Genomic DNA, 27,289 nt, shown 5'->3' with positions numbered 1-27,289 from the left:
AGAGGAGACCAGCTGTTGAAACCCAGAGTGCCTGTGGTATGATCCTAACTGTTTTTTTCTGATTCAGATGCTAAGAAACTGGCAGGGTGAAAATTGCCAGCCTCGTAAAGATGCTACTGAGGTGGGAACCCAGAGTCCATTAACTTCTGCACAAAAAAGTACTGCTGTTCCTAGAAAAGGAATTCTGAATGAATTCTGATCAAGAAAAGTAAGGATCAGGGTACTAAAAAAATTAAAAAGTTGGAGGAGAGAAGGCTTGCTTTTCTTGCAATCAGTATAAGCAATTGTGCTAATTACTTTTTTCATCATCCTTACAATGATCTTGACGCTACCATAACTGCCGGAATTGTACCAACTGCAGGTAGCGTTTTCCCATTCATGTTGCCTATGCTTGGCCTCCAGTGGAAATGTACTAGTGAACTGAGTCTTATTTTCAGTCATTATATAAACACCTTTTAGGTAAAGAAATCTCAGCAAAGTTCTTTTTATAATTTTTATGAACAAAAATCTAAACATTAATAAGCTTTATTTATCTGCTTTCAGGAGTAAACTAGCTATAAAAATGAGCCTACTCTTGTTTGGTGCATCATATTTTGCTGTAAAATAGTAATCAGAAAGTGTTTTTCAAATGTACGAGAAAGAAGGCTGAGTCTGTAAAGAATATAGATAATGATTTTGGGAAGGGAAAGGCTGAAATCCAAAGAGCAGGTCAAGATCAGAAATCAAATGGGAGATTGCAACTACTGTATAAGACACGAAAATAAATTGAAGCTTGGGGGAAAGATGGAAAGGGAAAGGACAAAACTAATAATTTATTTACCAATCTATTCATCTGAAATTCTAATTTATGCATCCATCTATCCCACTCTGTGCCGTGTGTGACAAAACTGTCATCAATGCAATATAAAGACATCAAGTGGTTGAGCTTTGTCCTCCTCTCCCCTGGAACCACTGAAGGATGTTTCATTAATCATGATTCTTGCTCCACGTCTCCCCCTCCTGAAAGTGAGGTGACAGTGAGAAAGCTGATCAGAGGTCATTATTTCATGCCTGGCTCTGATCTCTTTGCCCTCAAACTGCTGCCAGAACTGGGTGTCTCTGTTCAGGGGCCACCTACAGAGAAGTGAACTCTACGAGGAAATGAATTCTACCAGAGCTTCCTAAACAAGTAAGAAAAAAAAAAAAAAGAAATTATTTCTTTCAGGAGGCTTTCTTTTCGTGGGGATGCCAGCTAGAGAATGGGCCAAAAGAGTTATCTCTGTACGACTCTTCTAATCTTGGTCCGTGCTGGCAGGGCGCGCAGCGAGAGCCACCACCCCAAGGCTGTGATGTGAGAAGGACTGTGGTTCCCATCTGCCGCCCCACAGAAACACATAGGCAGGGATCTCTAGGGACTTTCAGGTCTTTCTCGATGCAGCATGCACAGCACCGAACAGAAGAAAAAAATCACATCGCTCTGGACACTATGATAGTCTTAGTTTTACGGTGCAATGTACTACGTCTTCGAACATCGTGCAAACGAGTTTAACCATCCTTTCCGTGCAGTTTGACCCCACTGTTCACACATAGCAATAATCATGTTGCTTCATCCTGGACAGTGTAGGCACCTATACATCCTTTGATATTGATATGTATTTCATTATGAATCTTGTAAAAAAACAATTAAAAAGTTTAGATTTGTCATCTAGTTAATAATTTTCATATAGTGATTTCAAAGCATTTTATAAAGAAATTATTCCTACTTTTCACATACTGAAGCTGATGCTCTCCAAGAGCAAGCGAACCACCCAGTTCATCAAGTTTATAGGTCATGCTGGAACTCTCACCATCCTGATTTATAATCTCACATTACCTAGATTTCTACTGAGACGATATATAGAGTGAAAATATTGGAGCTAAGAAGTTAAGAGTAGAATCATCTAACACATTTTTGGTAAAACATGACAGGATTTGTTGAATAATATTTTTCATCAACAGTATGTGAAACTTCACAGTAACATGAGTATAAAAAGGAAACAACTCGTCACTACTTGAGTCACACAAAAAGGCAGATTTATCATCAGAACGGTCAACTCAGCCTGAAGGAAATTTTCTAAAATGGACAGGTAAATCCATACATCTTTATATATTTACACTGTGAATATCACCTTTGTAATCCACTTTAAAAAAAATGAAACAAACCAGCATAAAATATGTTTTGAAAAGAAGGATCAATTTAATGAAGGATTTAACCATTAAGTTGCTAAATTCATACTAGAATCTTAATACAAATAAACTCGATTCAGGATATAATTTAATTACATTAATCAGCTGTATCTTTCCATATCTTAATTTTCCCCCAGATTATCTTTTAATTAGGGTTTTCTTTTCGTATTCAGAAGCATATTCTGTTTATATGCCACATCAGCTCTGGCTCGAACAGCATGCATTTCATCCAGTTTTAAGCTTCTCAGGTGAAAGATACTTCAGCATAGAACTGATAATTGTGAGCTCTGTAAATTTTACCCATTTTTAGCCCCATTTTCTTCCATTCAAAAATATTTTAAAACTGTTAGTCTTTAAACTGGGAATTTGAAATCCCAGTTGGATTTGTCATTTAAGTGCACCATTTCCTTTCAGTGTATTCTTATTACTGTTATTCTTTATTAAATAAGATTGTGGGAGGGCAGGAGGTTTGACAGTGGTATGAGAAAAGAAAGCAAAAATCTTTTTTCTGTTGTCTTTTGCTTTTTCCCCAAATGTTCTGAAATGTTAAAGAGATCTAATCACAGAAATACCTGAAACTATGGACTAAGAAAAAGGATGATGGGACAATAAATGCATAGAAGTCTTGAGTCTAGTTCTCACACTTGGAAGGGAGTATTTCCCCTAAGTTATAATATGGTTTTTAGACAGTCTCATTTTCCAAATGACACTTAAAGTACTGGCAAATCATCCTGAACGTCAATTTCAGTTTTGAATTGACTATAATCAGGATAATAGAGTGTACTGAAGGATATGCTCCAGCTACAACTAAAGAAACTGCAACCTTCCAAACATCTTTACTTTCAGAAGTTGACAGTGTCAACAGAATTTGAGCTGCGAAGCTGGAAAGATATAGAACCAAGAAAGAAATAATTGATTTAATGGCAGTTAAGTGAACATCTATCAAAGGATCCCTGAAAGTATCTATATAGCATTGCATCTTTTTGGTGTGTTTCCATAGTGAATCGATTAACAGGGCTGAAGTCAACACAGATAGTACAAGAGGGAAAAAACAACCTACAAAGTAAAGAAGAAGTAGGTAGAGGTGTGAGCTATCCCAGTCAGTGAAATGTTCTGTGCTGTTCTCTCTACAGTTCCCAGTTGAGCTGCAGAGGTAAGTGCTGGGTGTAATCCATAATAATGGAAAAGAGGTCATGGAAGAGATCCCCAGTGATCCTAGAAGCAGCCACGGAACCATCCCAGAAATCCTGAGTTTGATTTGCAGCAACAGCCGTTGGGTGAAATTGATTATTTTTACGCAGTAGAGGACATAGAGCCAGGTACTGAACCACAGACTGGCATGGTTTACAAACATCCATACAGCACCAAAAGCTTTGTACACAGAAGCCAACTTCGTCCCATCTGTAAAGTAGAGACTATGAATGTGCATCATTATTGTCACCTGCAAGATACATCTCGAAGTGCTCAGGAAGATCAGGATCATATCAGCAGAAGAGATGCCTTTGGTTTTGATCCAGTTAATGCTGTTAACAATTGCAATAAATCCATTTCCTGTAAGTCCAATAATGATTTCTATCGCTACAATAGTTACTGAAATGATAAGAACAGGTGGCAACATCTTTCTGCTTTGGTCACCTCTGCCTGCTTAGCTTGTGGAGCTGTGCAAGAAGTTGAACAGATCAGAAGTCATCTGACTCTCCCTAGCCTGAACCCCAGCCACCTCCCCATACGTCTAGGAACGCAAAGACATCTGGAAATGATACTGGAAAATTGATGTTGGTGTTGTTCCTGAACACGCAAATCGCAGAAGGATTTAGTAATTAATTCTAACCTTTTACGTGCATAAGATTTGCCTACTCTTTTTCTTAGGGATGTGGGATAGCCAGCTGTATTAACCTCCCCATCTTTTATCTGACTGTTTATATTTCTATCCACAGTGACAAGTAAGCTTTCAGTGGCTCTGTGGTTATGACTGTGTCCTTACATGCACCCCACAACCCAGCACGGGCAGTATCATGTGTAAAGAGACAAAGAGAGGTTTTATATTGTTAACTATTACCTTTCATACCAATTTGAAATCCTACCAGTTATGATCACACCAATTACTTGCAACAGTTTTCACATGGAGACTGTTTCTGTAAATTATGCACTTCCCAGCCCTATTTTAGAAGAGAATCCCACACAAGGAAGTTGTATCTATCCAAGGCTCGTTGCTCCGTATAGCTAGCCATTTAATGAGGGTTCACTTCTGATATGTTAGAGGTGGCGGCAGTCATACGTAAGGGATCAAAAGATGGAAATGGCAAGTTATATAATGTGGAGAGTGGTGATGACAGGGTACTGGAGCAGAGTGGTCCTTCTAGCAGAATCCTAGTAAGGAGCAGCTGAGGTCATTTGGCCACCAGAAAAAAGATCAGGAGCTTGTCAGTAAAGTAGGGATCATTTTTGTGGGAAGATTGGCATACTTCTTGTGACTTTCATTTCTGATCAGAGTTAAACGACCCAAAGTGAAAGGCAGACATATCTCCTAATCTGAACGTGATATATAGCCTGACAGTTGGATTTTGTATTTACCATCACATCCAAGCTTCAAGTTCTTGTTGAAATGTTCAGCGGTGAAAAAGTTAACCTAAATTGATGCAAGTGTGTTTATTCAAAATTTTTTCAGAAGAAAAGGTGAATTTAATACCTTCTCCATAGCTTTTGTTTCTATTAATACCTCAATCATATTCAATTTATGTTTAGGTCCTAATAATTCAGTTCAATTCATTTTAGGTTCTAGTAATCATAAGGACTAGAAGCCTTTTTCTTTGAAAAGGCTTAATTTGTTCATCATAAGAATGTGAATTTCACAATAAAATTAAAAAAAAAACAGTTTGGAGGTGTGTTTACAAAATCACGTACATGAGCTCCAGATTTAAAAAAAACTCAAGAAAAAAAAAGAAAAGAAAAACTATAAGAATGTGTCGTTATGCTTACTTTTTCTACAGTGTTCTTCACTCAGAATATTTCAAAATAGTGGGCAAGTCAGACTAGTCACATCTTACTAAGGAAAAAATTGAAAAAGTAACGATGCCTACAATGTATTTTAAAGTTGTGTGCATAATGCTTCCTGTACACAGAATTTACGTTGCATAATTATTGCAGTCAATTACCTTTAAATGTAATCATTAAGTTACTCAAAGGAACAGGACAATAGCACTTTATTTTTATGCACTTATAAAAACAGCACTGCAATTATAAACGAGAAGAAACTGTATATGAAGAGACAGTCTAGAAAGCTGCAGGACTAAAACCAGTTCTTACCTATTCCAGAAACTGGTTATGCAATTCTATTCTATCTATCTTGATATATATAATCAAAAAGGAAAATGGTAAAGAAAACCATATCTAATCTTCATCTACCCATTTCATTTTCCTTTCAGCAATGCCAAAAATGGGAATAATGACTTGAGAGAGAAAGGAACATTTCTGCCTTGAGAAGTCCCACCAGCTCCTTGAGAAAGCAGTCATCACACACGGTGTCCCCTCTAGTTGTATTTAAATCTTCATGACTCGGGTAAACCAGATAGCCTGTCTGTTAGTGCGCTGTGATTGAGCTATGTCTAATATGCTCTGCTCCCAAAAATGGCTTCTACGTAAGTATTTTCTCTTGAAAAAATATTCTCTTCTTCTAGGAGGTTAAGAGCTTCCTGATACCTCACAGGGGTTATGTTGTCAGGGATTCTCCAGAGGATGATAAGTTTATTCACAGATGCTGATAACATATACCTGGAAGCACTGAGGTAAAAAAGGCCTTTTTATGGGTAGCAGGCACCATGACTTGACCGTCGCTGATGCTGGATCCAACAGGGCCCCAAACAGAGTGAGCAGGTTGGCCAATGGAGATCATGATGATCTCGCTTCTGGGCATGCAACTCCCTGAATTCTGTTGTTCCCCTTTTTACCATTTCCTAAACTTGTAATTGAGTTGCAACATGCTTTTACAAAGAGATGAGTGTACTGGAGGGTGATGGCCGTTTAAGTATCTTCCATAAAGGATCCATGCTGAGGCAGGCTAGGGGGCATGTATAACGCAACAAGCCAGGCTAGAAGGTTTTCGCTAAGTACCACAAAGGTGTGCGCTTTAGGTATCATGCCCAGTATGCTCAATCCTTTACAGTGTAAAATGAGACAGGAATGACATGGCTCGTAACGGGTCACTATATAAATGTGATTAGGGCTCTTCAGTGTAGGGACCATTTCTGAGGAAATCCTTGCAAGTAGCCTCAGGAGGATGTGGACATGACCTTATGCTTTATCCTCATGATGCTTGAAAGGAGAAAAAAATTGACTACAGGGAGATTCAGGTTTTTTACTCTTAGTTCTAACAAGTCAAAAACTTCCAAATTTATAACAGTGATATAAAAATATGCAAATACGGGTGAGAACGGAGTCATAGTCCAGCAGGATGTTGCATGTCTGGAACTTTGTGATGCAATCACAGAAGTTTCTTTTCTTAGACCGTATTTTATATTGTGAAGAAGCCTTACTTTGACTATCTCTATTTGGAATAAATTACGATCCAAACAATGATGACTACTGCAAATATTTACAAATTACTAATATTAGGATTGTAGATGTCCTGAATTTCTCAATAAATATAGTCAGGAGGTGTCAACATAGTCTTAGCTATAAAGCCAGGGATCAATATTTTAAAGATGCTTGTATAAACATTTGTCCTTGGATACATGAAATCTAACGTATAGATTCAATTTCTTGTGATATTTCTCCACAAGGAGACCATCAGCAGTCTAGATGAAACCAGAATTATAATAGAGGAAAAGAGGTACCTTGTGAAGTACAAACAAAGGTACGGAGATCTGGCACATCCCAAGTAGGGTTTGCTAAATGAAGGCTCTTTTGTAGACTCCTTATTGAACTATATCACCATGATCAGACCAGAGGAGACACAAGCAACCCTACAATATGTTAGTTTCCCAACTTTATCCTCTGAAAGAGCATTTGGGTGAATTTATAAAGGAGAAGGAGCCACAGGATAAAGCAGAAACGCAGTTCTTAAAAGCAATCATAGGACAATGATAGCATAACGCAAACAGTAATTTCTGGACAGAATTGTTTAGAGATAAACAATATTTTCCTTTGCGAGACAAATCTGACTATACTCAGAAAGGTCAGATTCAGCCCGCAGGGTAACAGCTTTCCTCTTTTGATCCACACATTCCAATTAACAACTGTAATAAATATACTTTGCACAATCCCTACAATAACTATAGTTGTTGAAATAGTTAGAGACATTATTTAAAGCATAGTAAACATCTTCTGACTCATGCAAAACGCTGCCCGCTCTGCTTATTCAGAGACCCACGAAGCACCAATTAACTGGTATCTGGTTAATCTTTCATCCTTTTACTGTGAGTAAGAAGCACATGAATATAATACTGGGAGATTTATTTCTGGTGTTGTTCAGGAAGATGCATATCTTGGAAATGTCTCTTATGAATCATCTACTGTTTCAAAGTTTTTAGTGAAAAGTAATTGTCTACGGCAGAAATGGGGACAGAAAAAATTAGAATGACATTCAATGGGACTAACTTCTAGGCACCAGGTTGTTGCTGTCATTTTGAAGCAAGAGCTTTGATTGTGGTATGACATGGCAAGTGCTCAAACAGCTACCACCCTTTAGCATCCTCACTCATCTCTTGCATGCTAACAGACATGACTTTTGGTACTCTTGTCAACATCGATCCAAATTTTGACCCAATTTCAAAATTTAAACCTTCCAGTACATTCAGAACAAAGATATTACAGATGAACTTCTGAAAAGTCTGTGCAGTTGACCTTCGTTCTGATCTGAGAGCCAGTATTCCCTTCTCACGAAAACATGGACATGTAAAGGTTGGCCCTTGACTCAGAGTGAAATCAGGATGCGGTTAGGGCACGTACCCCAACAAGAGTGTGAGGAAGCAGTCCCACGCTTAGTAGTTTAGATATGACCTTAATTGTATATTCTTGCAACTGCTGAGCTGGCTATGTTCTCCTTTATAATAGGGTTTGGATGACGAGCCTATATATTGATATCTGCATCTGAAGTAGATCTCGAAAGTTTAAAGAGATAAATCTCACCTTACATAGGCAATTGCTCCAGCAGCTAGACCAGCAGACGAAGTCAGAAGTATGCAACCAATGATTTGGAAAAATAACTGTTGCATAATAGCATTTACATGAATGTTTGTTCTGGGGTATCCCTGTGAAGATTTCTACTCAAATGTGTTGCACTGTCCAAGTAGTATTTGTCCACTCCATGAAACTGAAGACATCTTACTGAACATGAAGTAAGAAAAAAATGACAAGAGGTCTAGTAGATTTTGTCTTTTGGGCTGATGTTCTCGAAGCATTTATTTCAGAATGTTATAATGAAATCAGAACTAAGGCCAGGGTTTGGAGAGATTAAAATCATGCTTTAGAAGGAGAGATGCCATCTTTTTTGCATGATCAATTTTATTAGCATGCACAATATCTATCTATCTGTCTACCTACCTACCTGTCTGTCTGCTTATTTATCATTCTTATCATGATCTCAGTCATCTTCATTATTAGGGAGACATAATCTGGAGTTGCTAACTCCTCCTTTTCACTCTTCACAGTTTACTCTGCTTCTGCAGCGCCAGGAGAAGTGCTCCAGATGAACAATCTGATTACAGTGCTGGACTTGTGTGATCTCCTTTCCAACTTTTGTCTAAAATCAAAAGATTACCTAACCGTAATCCTGGACTTTCATTTTGGAATGCTGCATACAGTGAAAACTCTTGAAAGAATTTCAACTTTTTACCTACATCCTAGTTAGATTAGTTTGGTGTTTGACAAATGTTCACCATTTTCTGATTGCTAGTGCACTTTTATACCACAGCTAAATTAATAGGCTTCCAAAACAGTCTAAGAAAATCAAGTATTAATATTACCATAAGAATAATCACCCTATTTCCTAATAAACAGGTACATGAAGAAGAGTATGGCTTGTTACTGTTTACTCATGTTATCTGGTGGCAGAAATAAAACTTTTTTTTTTTTTTAAGTTGGAGGAAAGATACTACTTTCCAAGTAATCACAGGAAATTTAATTTCAGTGGAGTAAGTGGCCACAAGATCCTCATTCCATTTGTTTGCCTTTATGCCACGAGTTTTTTGGAAAATTCGTTTTTTATAGCCTGTGATACATAGCACACAACATTTATAACACGTTGCATCATAGTAACTGAAATCTCTGGGCACTGAGGTTAGCCAACAAAGCACCAAAAATATTAAGATCATTACAGTAAACTGACTGAACAAAACAAGTCAAGGGAGAGTACTTCTTGTATAAGAAGATGAAGAATTGGCCTACAAAAGAAAACTTTCAAAGAGAATTGTGTAGGGGGGACATCAATATCTGAGTTTAGAAGCTTGCCCGGAAACTCAGCTTTCCTAGCTCTATTACTGTAAACGCGACTATTTGTATCTTGTATGGCTGTTTGTATATGTATTACCCTAGGTAAAATGGTTTATCAGGTGTTTCTAGCACATTTGATGAGACATAGAAGGCTTGCGAACCTTAATAAAATATCCTGCATCTGGTAAACAGCAATAAATCATGCTGCTATTTAACACAATGTAGACTTCATATCGTGCAAAGAAATAATGTTGCAAAATATTTCAAAAATGTGTGTGAAAGGGTGATAATCCCTTTTAAAATTAATTTGCAAGTTGTCATGCTGTTGTCATTATTGAACTGGCAATACTGTACTGCTAATTTCAGTACAATACAATTTGTTTTTCAGAAGGTCATTGTCCAAATGGAAAATGATGGATTTTCCATCATTAGAAACATCTAATGGAAAAAGAGTCCTGTAGAATACTTGAGAGAGGTCAAAAGATCAAACAATGTAAAAGAAGATCAAACAATGAAAAAGAATGGATAACTAAAACTTATGGAAGTAAGAAGGCAAGTACATGCTGAAAGGAACAAGAAGGGAATAGTAAAAAAGAACTAGTGACTAATATTAGTTTCTCCTTGCCATGAAAATAAGAGTTTAATGTAAGCATTCATTAACTGAAGATAATATTTGAAAAGAAGGATTTATGCATTCACTCCACGCAAGGTATGAAAAGGAAGTTGTGCACTTCCCATTAATGTTGGACACTGCCTTAACCACCCCCTCTCACTTCCTCCTTTCATGCACCTCCAGTTTGTATTGTCTTTTGCCTAGCAGGATCATCTCTAATACATTAGCAATTGATTTAACTGCTTCTAAAATCCATTTTTCCGGAGAACTCTTCCAAAACCTTGTCCCATACCAGTGTCAGAAGCCAGAAGACCACTTACCTTTCCCCTAACTAAATTCAGTCCATAAAGGAACTAGCTTCTGCTCTATACTTACGCCTTCTGTAATTGAAGTTAAAGGGTTACTCAGAGCTGTCTACTCCGGCCCTAAGGACGAATACTGTGTTAGATGGGCCAGCAATGAAGCCCTGTATCTCCATATCAACATGCTAAATTATCGTTGTCTACAGCCATAGTTACATCCCTATCTGATCTTTGTCACTACAGCTGAAAGAGCTCCTCTGGGCTGGGTTTATTTTATTGCATATTGCACAGTGTCGCTCAGACAGCTTAATAAGTAATAACTAATAACAAACTGTCTCTCCAGAGAAAGCTTTTCAACGAATGCATATTGTCCCTCAGTTCTCAGTTTCAATGATATACATATTTTCCTTGCCCTACTAAAACAAATAAGGACTTCTGAGCATGACTGAACAAGTTAAACTTTTTAGTTTGTTATCACTGCTGAGTTCTCCCCTGCATTCAGCTGAAAACTTGCAAAAAATTTAGTGATTACACACAGCACTTAGAAGAAAAATCTCTAATTACATCAATCAGAGCAATGAATAGAGAGTTTAATGTAAGCATTCATTAACTCCAGACAATATTAGAGAAGAAGAATTTGTGCTTTCACACTATGTAAAGTATAAATGGAAATGTCTTCATCTCCCATACCTCGGTGACCTGAATTGCTCAGGGGACACAATGACATTTTATGTCTTGACATAGCCAGTCCTGAATCACCAAGAGAATTGCAGCTTAAATGTTTTCCCTTGTTAGGCAAGGGAAGACAGGGAAGGGGGGGGAAACCTGGTCAAGTCAGAAAGCTGGATCGAAAAAGCAAACCTCAATGAAGTTGATTTGTTTTCAGTATTCCTTTTATTAGCTAACCAGCAATGAAGTTAAATGTCTGGATCACAGGATACAATGAAAAGAAAGCGCATGCACAGAGTTAGGCAAGCCTTGAATTGCTTTTCAGATATGTAGTAAACCTGATTTTTGCACATGGATTCTGGAAAGAACAGGCTTCTAAAGAAACAACTTTGTAGTCCATCCAGGGACTAGTAGAGCTGCAAATGCTGGTGGTCTTGCAAGCATGAACACTTGTTCACAAGGTCAGAGGTCCCCTTCCACCTTACTTACCAAGAACTCGTTGGGACACCTCTTCTCCACCTCCTAGTGTCAGTAAACACTAAAATAACCGTTGACTGTTGCCTACTTTCCAGGAACCTGCTACTCGTGTGGGTTGGCAGACCTTGCATGAGCATGATATTTCACCCTATTCCCATTGCATCAAAAGCAATGGAGTTCCCTGCTTTTGGCAGACTATGCAAAGGTCACACTTAGTGTAAGACAAGATTAAAGAAGGAGAAAGCATTTAGTTTACTCCATTAAGGAAATGGAGAGGTGCAAGAACAGTTCTCTTAATTCCCACGTTCATTACATTTTCCTTTCCACTCAGCTGAATTTTCCTGTTCACAGAATTGTTAAGACTACACCAAAACTTCATGCAAGGTGGTCATTGTACTGGGGTCAGCACTTACAAGGTGTTGTTAGCTTCACCCAGAGAATAAGTATTATACATTTATGACACAGGTGCCAGACTTATTACATTGGAGTACATTTTCTGAGTCACCTTCTATTGCATCTTGTACTGGATTTTGATTCACCTGCCACCACTAGTTATTATCCATTTCATGACTCCAATTCCAAAACACCATTTCAATATGTATTTTAAGGCAATTTTGTTCAAGACAATCTTTTTGGCATTCACCTGATGTTAGATTTGCTTATAGGTTACCAAAACTTAAATATAAGCACAGTCTTAGTGATGGATCCTCATTCTGCTTTGAACTATTTTCTTAATCACAGTCCATATAGGTAAAGTGCATGAAACAGAGCCCCTCTCTTCACTTTCCCCACTACTATAACTCTTTTCTTTCACCATCTATTCCCAAATCATGAAAAAGGTACTCAGGAGTGACTGCAACAAACTCATATAATTTAGAAGAAGATATATCTGCAGTGTGAAAAAGTGCTTTCAGCTTCTTACAGTGCAGTGGTGGACTGAACAAAAGAGACCTACTGGTGAGTCATATCACCTTCTGAAGTGCAATAAAAAGAGTACTGTTGAGAAGTATGCTATGTTTTTACGCACGGTTTTTGTTGCGGGAGCAGTGAACACTGGGCTGTTAGTAAACACCATCTAGGGTGGGACTGGATTTCAGAAATGCCTAAATATAGATGTCTACATATGTGCTGGTGTCTATAGTCCCATAACAGACGATGAAGACCAGATCAGCATAGTCAGGGGAGCCTGCGGAGAGACTCAGTTCACGCTAAGTTAGGCACCCAAAGGTAGATCAGCAGAGTCACCCTGTGTTGTCCATTGACTATACTGACCAGAGCCAGGAAAGACGTCTACTCTCACCAGAAGTGCCGTGGCATATCCAAGACATCTGTACCGCACTGGTAGACAGGTCATAGGACTTTGGGAAAATCCACCTCTTTCTGCAGCAGCAGCAAGAAGCAACACAGCATGCTTAGTTCAAATGTAGGCACTTAAATCAAATCTTAATGTGGCACTAAAGGCCACCAGCTGAGGTATTCCAGCTGACCTCCAGCAGCTGCCAGAAAGATGCGCAAGTCTCCATCAAGTTCTCTGACACATCTGACAGCCCTGTGCTGAGGTCTTGACAACCCTGTGGCCAATGGCACTAGATTACTAGGGGTGGGCAACCAGTGCAATTTCCAGTGGCCAGAAATAAGTCACTTTAATTTTGTCATCGGATATATTTGAAATCAGGTGCGCTCAATAACCAAGAATTAGCGCAGTTAACAAAAAAAAGAACGAAATCCATTCTCATGCAAACTATGTTGACTAATGCATAAGAGAAACCAAGCTTATCCACAACATATTTGGATTTTTTTATAGCAGTCGATTAAAAATGTTTAAAATCAATATACTCATGCTTTAGAATGCTGTTCTGGGTTTCCCAATGCATCTGGAATATAAATTTACCCTATGACAAAGCTCTTTAATGTCTAGGTGAAATAATTTTATTTAAATTGCTTAATATATTATTTTCCATAGAAAATGGTTCTTGCAATCCTGTTAAGAGTGTTACTGCACTCTTGGTGAGCAGTTATTGAAATTCAGTAAGCAGAAAGTTCTGTGCTTGCTGTTGCAATGAATGCATCAGATGGAAAAAGTCAATGAAAAAAAATCGTATGCAGTGATGTCATTAAAGATTGTATCATCAGGACACTGAACAGGCAACCTTAGATGTGTTTTTTATTCATTATCAAATTTGAAGTACTTGCTTTTGCCACCTCCGTGCCTTTAATATAAATGTGCCCTTTAGTGCATGTAAGTATTGAGGCCATAATGCTATTTGCAAGTAGTCTCTGTTTCAGTCCTGTTAGCAAACAGCCTCACACTGATCTCATACTGGATTCGCTTGTGCTTGTATAACCAGTGTGCCATTTTGACAGTCGACTGCAATTCAAATCCCTTTGTCAATACTCCATACCACCTGTGATGCAAATTTAGATTAATCCTAATTTTCATTGCTTGCTTACACTTTTTGAGTAATGCAAGTGACACATGTCAGAGCAAACCCCTGCTCACCTTGAAAGTCAGCAATACTTCTGACACTGCCTCTAAGAGGAAGAAAATTTTAGCTATTTAGAAGGATTCACACTAGAGCTTCTCCTTGTAACTCTTCATATCCCGCATGAACAAAGCAGAAGCCCTTGCAATCTGTTTGCAACACGCAGTGTTTAAGCAACTGCTTCTCTACAGCTCTGGAATTGAGTTCACTGGACTTTTTTAGTACAGGTTCCCAGGTGGAGGTAAAATAAATAAATAATCTCCAGTTCAATCTCTTATTTATTCTACCGTAAGTAGCTGTCACATTGATGTGAACATAGCTTAGGGTATCACACTACAATGAAATCCATTACCAGCATGCCTGAGTCCAGCTATTATTTCTCAATATCCTATCAGCTTTTTAACTTTGCATTAATGAAATGTTACTTTGTGTGATTACTACATCAAGAGGTGAATGATGCATGAAATAAAAAAGCTGTCAAATCCTTGAGAATGTGCTCAGCACAATGACACAGGCCCGCTTACTACATTCGAAGGGTTTGAATGATATTCTTCTCAAGTGGATCTCATACTTAGCACAGATAAGCGCTGAAACAAATGACAGTCACTTCACAGGATCTGACTGAAAGTGAATTCAACATCAGGAACATCTTGTACAATTTTCCTTTGTTTTAGACTAAAATGAAAGAAACACAAGAAACACAACAAAGAAGGAGTTTATCCTATTGCAAATTAATTTCTGCATATGGACATCTCCTGGGACAGCTGGGGACAGACTTCCCTAAAATAAAGGACTAAATAAACTCTTTAGTGTACAGAAAGAGACGGTTCTAGAGGATATGACCTGTAGGTACATAAACTCTCTTACATGGAGAAGGTGAAAAGGGTCAAGGGTTTACTATGTCTTCCAATACAAAAACTAGGTTGCACCAAATGGAAGAGGAGGCAGGTGCAAAACAAATAAAAAAAGGTGATTTTCCACATAACACATAGGGAAGAGGTAGGACTCCTTGTCAGAAGATACTACCAGTGCTAAAAGTTTGCATCGGTCCAAAGAAGAGCAAACAAACCCACAGGAATGAGATCAACTGAATGTTACATATGCACATAGACAATATTTCTCGTTTACACAGTCCCTGGACTGCAAAAGTTTAAAGTCTGGGAGAATATCAGGAGAAAGTCGCATGTACGTTTGTCCAGTCTACATAATCTTCCACAGGTATCTGATCTCTGCCTCGGTAGAAGGTTTTCGGGCAGACAGACCTTGGGTCTCATCCATTATGACTGTATTAAGGTTTCTAAGGTATGCTGCCTTGTGCTTTTTTTTCCCTGTTCAGCATATTTTAGGAAATATGATAATTATTTCATGGTGTTATGTCCAGCCACAAAATACAATTCCCATGTCACAGCGGCAATTATTTATATTACTGATGAACCTAGATCTCAGAAAATAATTGGATCTTATTGTACCAAATTCTGTAAACAGATGCACAGCAATAGCAGCAATTTTGTCCCATGTAGCCTAGAAGAAAATTAGTTCCAACCACAATTAGGTTGGATCCAGAATGGCCTCCCAAATGAAACGATTCTCTCTATTTAGGATTCATTTTAATATTTCTGCTCATAACTCTTCATAACAAACAACAAAACAGAAGCCCACATTCTGATTCACTTATATCACTTTCACCTGACTAATGCAATACAGTGGAAATACTCTTGCTTTACCGTGTAGTAGGCAAGAGAATAAGGCTCATTATTTCAGAAATGGCAATCAGCTATTCGCTTCACTCCCACTTACAAATAACTGTTGTAGCTGCTTTTACTGCAGAACACTTCTTTCTTCTTTTGGATCCTGACTACCATTTCTGATGATGTTCAAATATTTTGCGCTTGGCTTAATATGCAGATCTGTCTGCATCCAAGAAAGTGAAGTTCAAACTTCCCCAGGAAGAGCAGAACACTTGAAAATATCTTCAGGATCTTTGTTGCAGATTTCTTTCCCCCCAACCTCAAAGTTTTGAAATTATTAAAATTTGAGTCAGTTTTTATGAAATTCTGAATGTCAAACCATGTAGTTAGATCCAGCGAAGGCAAACGCAACCATGTAGTTAGATCTCTTTGGTAAGATCTACCCAGTGCACATAGGCTGCATTGACTTAAAGTGAAATAAGGGCACACTTCAATGGTACTACTGAGACAATTTAATGTCTCGCTGTGGTGCAGAACGGACTGTTCTGCTCCACCCTCCTACCAGCTGCTGCCAGATCTGCTGCAAAGCAGTCTCCATCATAAGCTTATTTCTTTCACTGAACTGAAAGAAAGCTAACACACCTAAGTAAGTGAATGGTATTCTGCAAACTTAGCAAATTAAATGGGCTCGGCAGAGACAGAAGGCGCAAAGATGAGTGCTGGAGGCAGCTTCCACCTGGAGCAGTGCAAGCGGCGTTAGTGAGGAGCGTAGGATACTAAATAAACCCAGCCGTACCACTCAGATGTGCAGGCTACAACGTAATCCTCACATTATTTCATAAGAAATGTCATTCACTGATAATTATTATGTCTTAAGATCACATAGGTCATTGGAGGAGAGAAACACACCATAGCGTAGATTCAGCCAATCTTCTCTAGACGAAGCCACGAGTGAGTTTAGGCTACTTGACGCCAGGGCCAGGCATCTGTCCCTGCGTACTAAGCAGCTTAGGTGGATATATTTGCACTCCGGATGAATTAAAAGTAGCTTCTTCATGTAAAGAAATTTTTAAACTCTGTTTCAAGCCTAACTGTCAGCAGATGACGTGTCTTAGCTTCACCTTCCAGCTATTTCATCATCAAAATTGGTCAAATAAGGGATCAAAACTTAAAACCTTCTTTACTATGGTTTTAAGTCAGTGTTATTTCACCAAATCAATAGCTTTAATATTGGTTTTTGTTCACATGCTGTGCTTCAGAAGTTACAGAAATATTGGTTTTCCACTTCCCTCTGTCACTCTTAAAGAGACGTAGAGTGATTTAAAGGCTGACTTTGCTCTGTGTAGTGCACCGAGATTTGAATCCACTCAAAATTTATGAACTGAGAGCTTCTAAACTTGTTTCGTGGTAGACTAACAGGTTTTATGATGTAAGCTATAGCTGTCACAAGTTCAGACGTCTACTTGAAGTGCAGAAAGTCAGTCCACTGTACACTTTTTTCCTCCTTTCTGCACCTTGATAATGAATATGATTCCATCATGTCAACTTCATTCAGAAGGCTTTTCACATCTGACTGTACTGTAGCTGGCATTACCCATCAAATCACAGCCGCCAGATTCCCCTCTTCAACTCCCACCCCCCTCTTTGGCTGAGTATTTTCAATCTGATGACTAAGGGCGGTAAAACTCAATTTCTCATTCTGCTGTGCTTCGCCAGGCTGCCTTGTTATTTTAGAGTCTCTCCTCCATATGGTGGCATGCTCTGGTCCCCCGTATTTCGCTGTCTTCCAGGGGAGCGCTCATCCGCTTATCTGATACCACGTTGCCCCCTAGTGACAAATACTTCACTTTCTCTTGCTTCGTTCCTTCTATCCAGCTCCTGCAGTGCTGACTTCCTTTTTTTTTCGGTTGCGTTTCCAGTTGTTTTTTTTAGAGCATGCCCTTTTCTATTCTATGCAAAAGTTCCTTAATCTTGTCCCTCTGGGCTATTACTTGAGTCAGACTCATTTTGGCTCCAGCGTGCGAGAACGGCCCAAGTTAAGGCTCTGCTCTCAGCCGCAGCTATTTATACACAATGGGCTGAATTCACCCAGGCAGACTTTCTGCCACGGGGCTTAGTTACTGCAGAAATCAGCAGTGACTTTCCCTCCATCAGCATGACTGCAGGTGGCCAATGAAACCTGCTATGGAGAAAACTCATTGGAAAATGGGAAGTGCAGCAAGAGCGTGGGGGATAGATGCTAATTTAATCCCATAGTCTCTAAACAGCCCCTGTCCTCACTTTCCTCATACTAATGCTGTAGGAGTTAAAGTGGAGGTTATTGGCATAACATACTTCCACACAGGAAGATAAGGGTTAGGAAAGGCAAATCTGTCCAGTCACCTGGGCGTTTTGGGAGAGGAGCTCTCACCTGAAGAGCTAGGTGGGTGTCTCACACTGCGGAGGTTGAACAGCCAGTTTGCTGAGCAGGAGGGAGGGAAGACTGCAGATAAGTAACTTTATTCAGGTAAGCAACGAGATATTTAGTCCTGGACTTACAACACTGAGCAGTGCCTTTAAAGGAGGAGGCCATTGCAAACTCCTCACCTCTTCCCATATGGTTTAAGAAGGACGCTGACCCATACGCTCCTCATGCTTCTCAATATATATTCAGCAAGTAGGAGCATATGTCCCCTGCAGCTGCTGACAAACTTACTGGGATGGGTCAGGCACGACTTGTGTCTTTGACTGAGTCCATCCAGGCCCTTTCCTCATCTTAATGACTGTGCAACAGCTGCTCATAAAAAACACTAGAGAGAGCTCCTGCAATCATGGGAAATACTACAATAACTGATCACTATTGTTTCCATGTAAAGAAATAATTCCGATTTTACACTGAGATGGGCATTTTTTTTTTTTTTTTTACTCAGGGCTCTAATTCAGCTTAATCCTATATATTGTGATAGTTGTCTTTGCACAAGTTTTTGCTTAATTTAGTTTCCAAAGACAGTAACCTCTAGGAAGACCTCCAGAAGCCATGCTTTCTGTAAGTACAATCTGCTGGACTGCACAATCACTGTAAAAAACGGTTATATGGGCTCTGAGCAGGTCTGGATCTGCCACAGTTGATGGGAGAATCCAGCTGATGAAAAAGCTCATTGACTAATAGTGTTTTTTGCTGTGATAACTGATTATTAAACACTCCAAAACCAGAGTCAATGCTATAAAAATTATTTCACCAGTTCTGATTAATACCACTGCTAAAAGTATAACATCATTAGATATTCGTTCCAAACCATGTCATTCGGTCAGCAAGATAGCGTTTGTTCTTTCTTGGCTTGAGTTCACTGTTTTCCTTCTGTTCTGCAATCTCCTTTTAGACTCATAGCAATATGAAAATGCTTAATAATTTATGAATCGACCAGTGGTATTACTAGAAGTTATTACATACATCAAGATGCCAGGAGGAGTTAGAACATACGATTTTCCAAATGTTGAACAAGACAGTGAGTAAGATGTCCTCACATTTTCAGGAACAGGCTCTAGAGCTTTTCACATGACCAAACAAACAATCATCTAAGTGATGGTGACTTTCTTTTTCTTTGGAAAAAAAAAAAAAAAAGTTGCAGGTTTCTTAGTGTCTGCTTATTTTGTTCTTGGCTCATTCTGAGGAAAAATGGCAGATGTGCAGTTCAGCTAAGACTTCCTCTGACTCTGGAACAGTTGTTTAAATGTACCAAGAATCTGAAGCCACCATGTGATGAGAAAGGACAGTATCCATTTCTGTCACCAGAGGCTAAAGAACAGCAGCTCTGCACACGTGCTTATGAAACCCATTTACAGAGTATTTGTCAAACGGAGTTTGCCTGCAATATAGCCTGCTTTTATAAACAGCCTCTCTGCTCCTCATTACCTTTCTTCATTGCAATGCTACTGTGACCTTCTCCTGGTATTCTGGTCAGCACTCTGGTTCCAGAAATCTAATATTAGTACTGCACTGTTCCTCATATAAAAGGTGACAATGACAGCCCCAATAAAGATAAACAAGTGAAAACAGCATAAACTGCCACCAATTTCTAAATCTCGCTGCTGGTTAGCTGCATGTCATTATTGTCTGTGCCACAACATTTATTGCTACTCTTGAAGGAGCCGCCACATGGGGTTGCCTGAGATGCTATCAAAGAATGGCCCCGTTAGCAACTGCATGGATGTGAACAGATAAGTAATTTAGCACTTTGCAATCACTAGACCATAGTTCTTGGAAGAAAACTAGATGGTGGCAACAGAAAAGAAATGAAAAATCCCGGCCTGATGTCTGGAAGGGGGACGAGCACTTTCACAAACACAGGAATTAATATGGAAGTTTTTCAGAACTGAGGTTTAAGCTGATTTGTTTTCCCAAACAGATTCATCCGTCCTTAACCAGCAGCCGCAGCTGTCCCTGCTGGGATAGTCCACAGCTCTTCTTCTGCTTGTCCCCAGCTGTGCTGAACCAGCGTTTTACAGAGGTAATTACCTCATCGAAGTGCAGCTGAACACCCCGCAACAAGAGGAATTGCTAATTCGGTGCCAGCTAAGCCGATTCTCCGAGCTGAAAAGATCGGTTCAGCCCAGCAGAAGCCGTGGGGTGACGAGGGAAGCGGGACTTTACCAACAGGGACAGGCTGCTTGACGGCTGGGTGGGAAGGGATGGCTAACAGTTCATGAAACGTGGATCCAAGGCACCGTCCATCCATTGGAGAAGAGCTATATCAAAGAAAGACAGCTCTTTTTTGTGCACGTGTGGCAGCTATGGATATGTGGGATTATGTAACATAGTCACCAGCCGGCTGAATAACAAATGCTGGCAGTAATGCTGTTTATTTACTGCAAATTGCTTTCAGCGGTGATGCCCTAATGTTTCAGTTTCCTGAAACAATAAATTTCACTGATTTGCTATCATCAGACTTGATTGAATTTTATACTTATAGTTCAGAAGCTGCGATATATTAGAGTAAGAAAGTAGTTTATGATGTTAAAATTAAACTGCATGACAACCGAGGTGTCTGTAATCATGAAACTGAAATATTATCCCCTTTCAACAGTACAAGAAGTCATGTCTACTCTTTGCAACGGACTAAGATATTTCAGGATGGCCAGCTGCAACTGATAAACATACAAACCCTCTTACAGCAACTGCGCATCTATCCTTCCTGCATAGCAGACTAAAACTAATCCGTAGATGGAGTACAACTGGTGTCTGCTCCTTGCCTAACGTTATGCAGAGCACATTATCTTTCCTCCCGAAGGACCTCAAAGTGCACTACCGTTATTGAAACTGCTTATTCTCCACCGAAACTCAGCTGTCAGAGAGAGAGAAAATAGAGAGAGCTAATTCATCCTGCACATACGTCTATGTGAGCTGCAGGGAGCTTCCCTAATTTTGTGCTTTTATCAGTGCTGTCTGTAAGTTATTATTTTATTAAGATTGAACTGAGTAGAGTAAGCACTAAATCCTCACACAAAATCTGATATCATTCTATTCATTAAGAATAAATAATTTTGCATTTCTTTTTACCAAGATCTTTCCAATGCTTAAATGTGGTTAGCAATCACAAAGTGTGGCTTCTCAGTCCGTCTAAATGGTTGGAAAGACATTAGAATAGTAACAGGTATCTCCACCTTTCACTGTTACAGCATTTGTGCAGTTTTGCTTCAGATGTCCTTGTGCCAGATCCAGTTCCAAAACCAGAGTACATTAATTTTGTCCAGTGAAATAATGCACACATTATTTTTGTTAAATATTTAGCCTCTACCGCACAAGGGGCTTCTGGGAGCAATTCTGCAGAGAAAGAGGGTTGCGAGAGCGATTCGAGCTACATAATCACTGATGGCATGGCACAAAACCAACTTACCCATTCCTTTGCATTTGTATGTTGTGATTTATGTATCTGTAAAGTGGATGCAAGACGCTGCAAAATCATTTTGTCTAGGTGAAATGACTAAATAAGGTGCATGAATGCAGTCTATTCAGTGTCTCACCTGACTGCAGTTAATATATATAGGGTAGTTTTGCTTTCATCTATATCCATTGAATATCATTAATCTCAATGGGAAACAAACAGCATTGCCCGTGAAGTTTATATGACCACAAAAGGGAAATATGACGAATTAAATTGTTCTCAGAAATTTGATGGCACTATCTACACTTATTTATATTTTTAAAGGCAATCTGCACAGTTATTATCACCTCACAGGGACACAAGCGCCACAATGTGAAATTTGCATGAAAACAACAGCTGTCAAACAACAGCAATTGCAAGAAAGTACCAGGGTGAAGAGAGGCAACTATGAATTCTCCGTGGCAAAATTAGCAAATTCATCAGAATTAGCTTCTGCATGACCAAATGGGATAGAATCACATCTATGAGCATGCGGGTCCTCCAAGTACTATAAAAGTTAGCATTAATTAAAATGCTTATTTTCCATCTGTACTTTGCAATCCATTTCCATTCTGCTCTATGTGTACGCTCCAGCAGCAACTTTGCAATTCAGACATTTCCATTAAGACTCCCTCTCTCAATAACAGGATCTGGCACACAAAGAGCAGTCACAGTCGGGAGCAGGGGAGACCATCACCGTGGATGCAAGTTGCCATTTGCATGCTTCCAAGGCAGCTATCTGGAGAATCAGCTAACATACCTCAGGGACCCCTGAACTCTTGGCTGTGGCCCTCGGGGATGTCACGCACAGATAATCAATCACAAAGGAAGCCACCCTTGGTGCCCCCAAAAAAGCAGGAACTGTGCGGAGCGTAGCAGAGCGTGTGCAGACGGACCCTCGCGGCCATGTCCTGTCATTCGGCACTTACGGTGTCAACTCAAATGAAAGGACAGATGAGGGCAGATGAGCCTGGATTTGTCTCACTTCACCTTTAGCGCTTAACTAAAGGGCTGTCTGGAGCTACCTGTCTTACTCCACTGAATATACAGGGGCAGCACATTAAACAGCTGCACAGCCAGTACCTCTGTTAAAATTCACCGCATCAGCCCTCCACGGTAGTCTAAAGAACATCCTTTTTTTTTTCATTTATGTATCTTATAACATTTATATGACTATGATATTTAAGTTTCATGGTGAGTGAGGATTTAAACACAGCGTTTAAATGAAACACACTGCAGTGATTGGGAAGCTGGAGGACAAAGAAGGCAATAACTTGTAATTGATATTTAATAACAAGAACAAGAATTTGGAAAATCTCTATTCATTGTTTTATATGAACTGCTGCATCTGCCATTGGTTGCTTCATGATGCCTATTGTATATCCTTTTTTCCTATTTTTTTCTCATTATAATTTCAGTTTATTGTAAGTATTGCATTTATGATATTCTATAAAATCATAGCAATAGCAATTTTCAATTAGTTCAATAGTCCAGATCACCCTGGGGCCAGCACCTAAAGTATCTACCTCCCAAGCCTGAATTCATACTGCCTTCTGCTTTTACGGCTGGGGAAACTGGAGTCCTCCAAGGGAAGACAGTGGACCAATGTATTTTTCTGATGTCACCACCACAAAGATCTGATTTTCATTGCCAGCAGACAGTTTTGTGCAACTGTTGAAGGTGCAGTTCACTTGCTACACATGCACACGTAGCTGTCCTCGTAGGGCTCAGATGCAGCGCAACCTCCCTAGCTTCCTGCAACCCAGAAATGTTGATGCTCTGCCCTTCATTTCTTTTCCCAACTACTGTGATCAGTTGGATTTATCTCTGCTGATTATTTAAATTCATAAAGTTTCGTTTTGTCAGGTCAAAAGGTCTCGGATTCAGAATTTGTTCAGAATCTAAAGGTGACACAAGTTTTCGTCCTGCAAAAGGCTGGTGCCCTTCTGGAACTGCCGATAGCCTTGAAGATATCCCATAAAGCTGACCTGACAGCCCTCACGCAAACAGTGCCACCTGAAGCAGTTTTCATCGAACAACTAGTTTTCCACAAAGCATGCCTAGTAAATGAAATTTTTTTGAAGTTAAATTAAAAAATATATAGAAAATTGTATTTTAAGACTCAAAAAATCCTCCCTCAATTCCCTACAAACAGCATCAGCTGTTTCAATGCCTGCATTTCAATGCAATAGATCTGCTTACAATATATTAGATCTCCTTTTATGTTAGAATGTTCTAATCTTCCCTTTTTTATACAGCCATGTTTTCTCTTACATGTTAACTTCTGCTTTCCCATGCAATAAAAGATGTGATAGCTGATCTCACTCGTCTACCTCTGCTAATTCAGCAGCCAGCCTGCAACTCCAGTGAGCCCTACACGCCCGTCTCCTAGGACTCAAATTAATTTCTCTTTTACGCAGCACGGAGGGTAAAAACACACTCTTCATGCCCAGGCCAAGCTGGCACAATCAATAGCAAGTAAACTCATTTTATCTTTATTGCTGTTTACTTCAGACAGCAAGCACTTCAACCAGAGCTATGCTCCTGGATGCCAAAGGCTGACACAGCTTCAGCGAGCACTGAGATGCTCAGTATCTGTGCCAGCTATGAATGATACATGTGCTAGGAGTCAGGCTGCTTCGTGAGCAACGTTCAAGTAGGTTTTGATCATCGGATCAAAGAGCTCTGTAAATCAACGTGTGCTTTAATGTGGTGAATATAAAGTTTTGTTCTTTGGCGAACGGAAGTGACTTGCTATATGTAGGGCAAAGCTGTTTATAACATAAACTGTGCTGTTTGAATTGTCATTTTGCACTCTGTGCTGGGATGCTCTAAAATGGGGAAAAAGCACTTGCAAATAAGATTAAAAAATATATTCTTTTAAGTATGAAGGATCCAGTTGTTTTAGCTGCTGAGGCAGGAATGGGAAGTCTGCATTTCTATAACCGAATAACTAAGCTTTAGTTTCGACAGGATATATTTCTCATTGACCTTGGCCACAGCGGTTCAGAGGTGTAGAGGTGTTCACATGTCCCAGCTCCTGCAGCAGTCACGGGGTGGCTGCTGGACCCGCCAGTGCGCCCAGGAGCTGGTTCTCATCAGGGTTTGGCACGGCTCGCTTCGCCCTGCTGGGCTGAGGCACGTCCAGAGAGCCATAATATTGCAGAGCAATCACACGTCCAAGTTTCTCATGTCAGCAGAAATGACTACCAGGTTAAATAAATCCTTAAAGGCATGCATCATGCTCAAATGCACTCGGCCTTCCTCATTTGACTTGAATTCAGTGACAGAAGATAAAATGCAATCCGGCTCTGAGCAAGAACACCATGTTTAGGATCCTCAGACAGGCCTTTACTCTGTTCTGGAGCATGACATGTTCGCATATGCAGGGCAAGGTGCTGGGGATCTAATTCACACGGTGATGACCAAGGCCAGTCTCAGCCCATGCATGCATTATCCGGAGCATTTCAGCTGTCCTACCACTCTTCTACCAGTACTACTGCCTGTGGGAGCAACTGTTTGGAAAAGCAGAGCACAAAAAACATTTTTCTGTTTAATACAGAAAAAAGTAGTTCTGAAAGGTGTGGTTGACATCAGCTCCTTACACAGAACAGAGAGCTGAACTAGCAAGTGAAAGGAACTGAAAAATGGTTTGGACACTAAGAATCAAATAAAATCAGTGAACTGCTAGACTGAACATAAGCTTTTTAACTGCAGTAGAGTTTACTTTGATATTAGATTGTCTTCAGCTCACATATATGTGAACATAAACAGAAAAAAAATTATCAAAAAGCTAAACTCATCTCAATTTCTATACTTGGATTAAACTCTTCAACTTTTCATGTGCTGTTTCCACTTCTAAATAGCCAGAAGAACATGGATTAGTTTACAAATCTCAGTAAATAGACAAAAGAAAACAAAGAAGATAGAGGGAAAAAAAAGAAAAAGAAAATTAAAAAAGGAAGATTCTATATAGTCCCGAATGTCCCCATATCCTAGTTTTACAGCATTAATTTTAATGGTCTCAGTAAAATTTATGTAGAAAATCCATGGCAGCTTTTTTTAACAAATGGCTCCTGATTTAAGATGCTAAGAAAGAACTAACCACAAAGCATCCCTCTGCTGAAAAGGTGTCAGGCCACTGGAGAAGAGTCTACTCAATCCAGAAGATCACAGTGGTCAGTCCTGTAAGCATGATTGAATCTGAAGCCTCTAAACCCTACCAGCCTTCAATGCATTTACCTCTAATCTGCCGGACAATATCATTCTCGTTTTGCGGGTGCAAAAATGAGTTCTGAACAGTTCATCTTAAGAGTGCAACAAAAAATGCACTAAGCAAGGAATGGAAACTTGTTCCTATATTGACTCTAGCTTTAAACATCTGCTGATGTACACGTAACTGGAGTTATTCAGAGGCCAAAGCACTTTGATTTAGTTTGAAGGTCCAGTCACTTCGTCTAATGCACAAATAAACTATATGTTAATGGCCTATTACCGACTGTGTACTTAGCCTGGATCATCTCCAGGATCTGCTTATCGAATTATTGTGGCTAAAATAAAGTGTGAACACAAGTCTTGCAATAATTCATTAAGGATCCATTCCAGCTTCTACTGAAGTCAGTGACCGTCTTTTCATCTGACTTTCACTAGTGTTGGATCAGGCCCTAAAACAGGATGTAGGACAAACACGCTAAGAACAAACAGGAGAGAGAGTTCTTTACCTTTCTAGTATTTGTGAATATTTTTGTCAAGTTGTCATTTTTCAGCGAAAATTGTTTCATTAAAAAGCACTCCTGTCCCTCGTACTGTGGCAAGAGCTGTGGAATATAAGTTGTAAATGAGGTACAAGGATGAAATTCAAGTTTGCCCTGTAGTGACAGCTGTGTTGTAGCTGAGTATCGGGGCAATGCATCTTTGCACATCCAAGTGCATTAATTCCCTGAGTAGCTCGAAAACTCTCCAGTTAGTCACCTGGAAAGAGGAGACAACGGGCAATTTAAACAATGTTCCAATTTAAGACCAGAACTCTTCCCATCTTCCCAACAAAGCTTGTGACTAATTGTTGCAGAAACTCTGAGGAGGCGATTGCGGACAGTCATAAAGATTTGCCCTGGCAGCTCCTGCTTGTGCCTAGACCAATTTGTTTGCTTCAGTACTTTGATTCCCATCCTGGGAGAAGAATATGACTGTTCCAAAGACTCACCGGGGGTCTCTACTCAAAAAATACTCAATAGAAACTGCTCCTGCAGTTGCAGGAATGGTCATGTAGGAGTCTTCTGTGCATAGTAGGAGATGTTCTGTAGGTAACTTAAGACAGTTAAAAGCAATGGATCAGTCGTGCTGGAGTGGTTACGCAGCATCACGCGCCAGCTGGGCATGGGAACTCCGCAGAGCAGTGTTTCAGGGAGCCTTGCCCAACCCTGCTGGAGGTAGCGTTGCAAAGAGGTGTAGAAGAGCTTGTGAACAAATATCATTCACTCCATTTTCAAAACGCGGGGCTTCTTTTAATTCTTTAATCACTGAT

The 27,289-nt window shown here is 39.6% G+C and overlaps 1 protein-coding gene and 1 long non-coding RNA gene across 3 annotated transcripts in view; both read right to left on the bottom strand.

Moving 5' to 3' along the window:
- The window catches only part of LOC138065656 (uncharacterized), a 1,053,146-nt gene that overhangs the window by 874,500 nt on the left and 151,357 nt on the right, over nt 1-27,289 (bottom strand). The window lies entirely within an intron of this gene.
- LOC104142603 (taste receptor type 2 member 40-like) lies at nt 2,888-3,823 on the bottom strand. The gene has a single exon (XM_009672632.2). The coding sequence runs from the start codon at nt 3,821-3,823 to the stop codon at nt 2,888-2,890; it is 936 nt and encodes a 311-aa protein (XP_009670927.2).

This window comes from Struthio camelus, chromosome 1, assembly GCF_040807025.1.
Source record: "Struthio camelus isolate bStrCam1 chromosome 1, bStrCam1.hap1, whole genome shotgun sequence".
NCBI classification, from domain to species: Eukaryota; Metazoa; Chordata; class Aves; order Struthioniformes; family Struthionidae; genus Struthio; species Struthio camelus.
The sequence above is the reverse complement of the archived record's forward strand: the minus strand, read 5'-3'. Positions and strand labels throughout refer to the sequence as shown.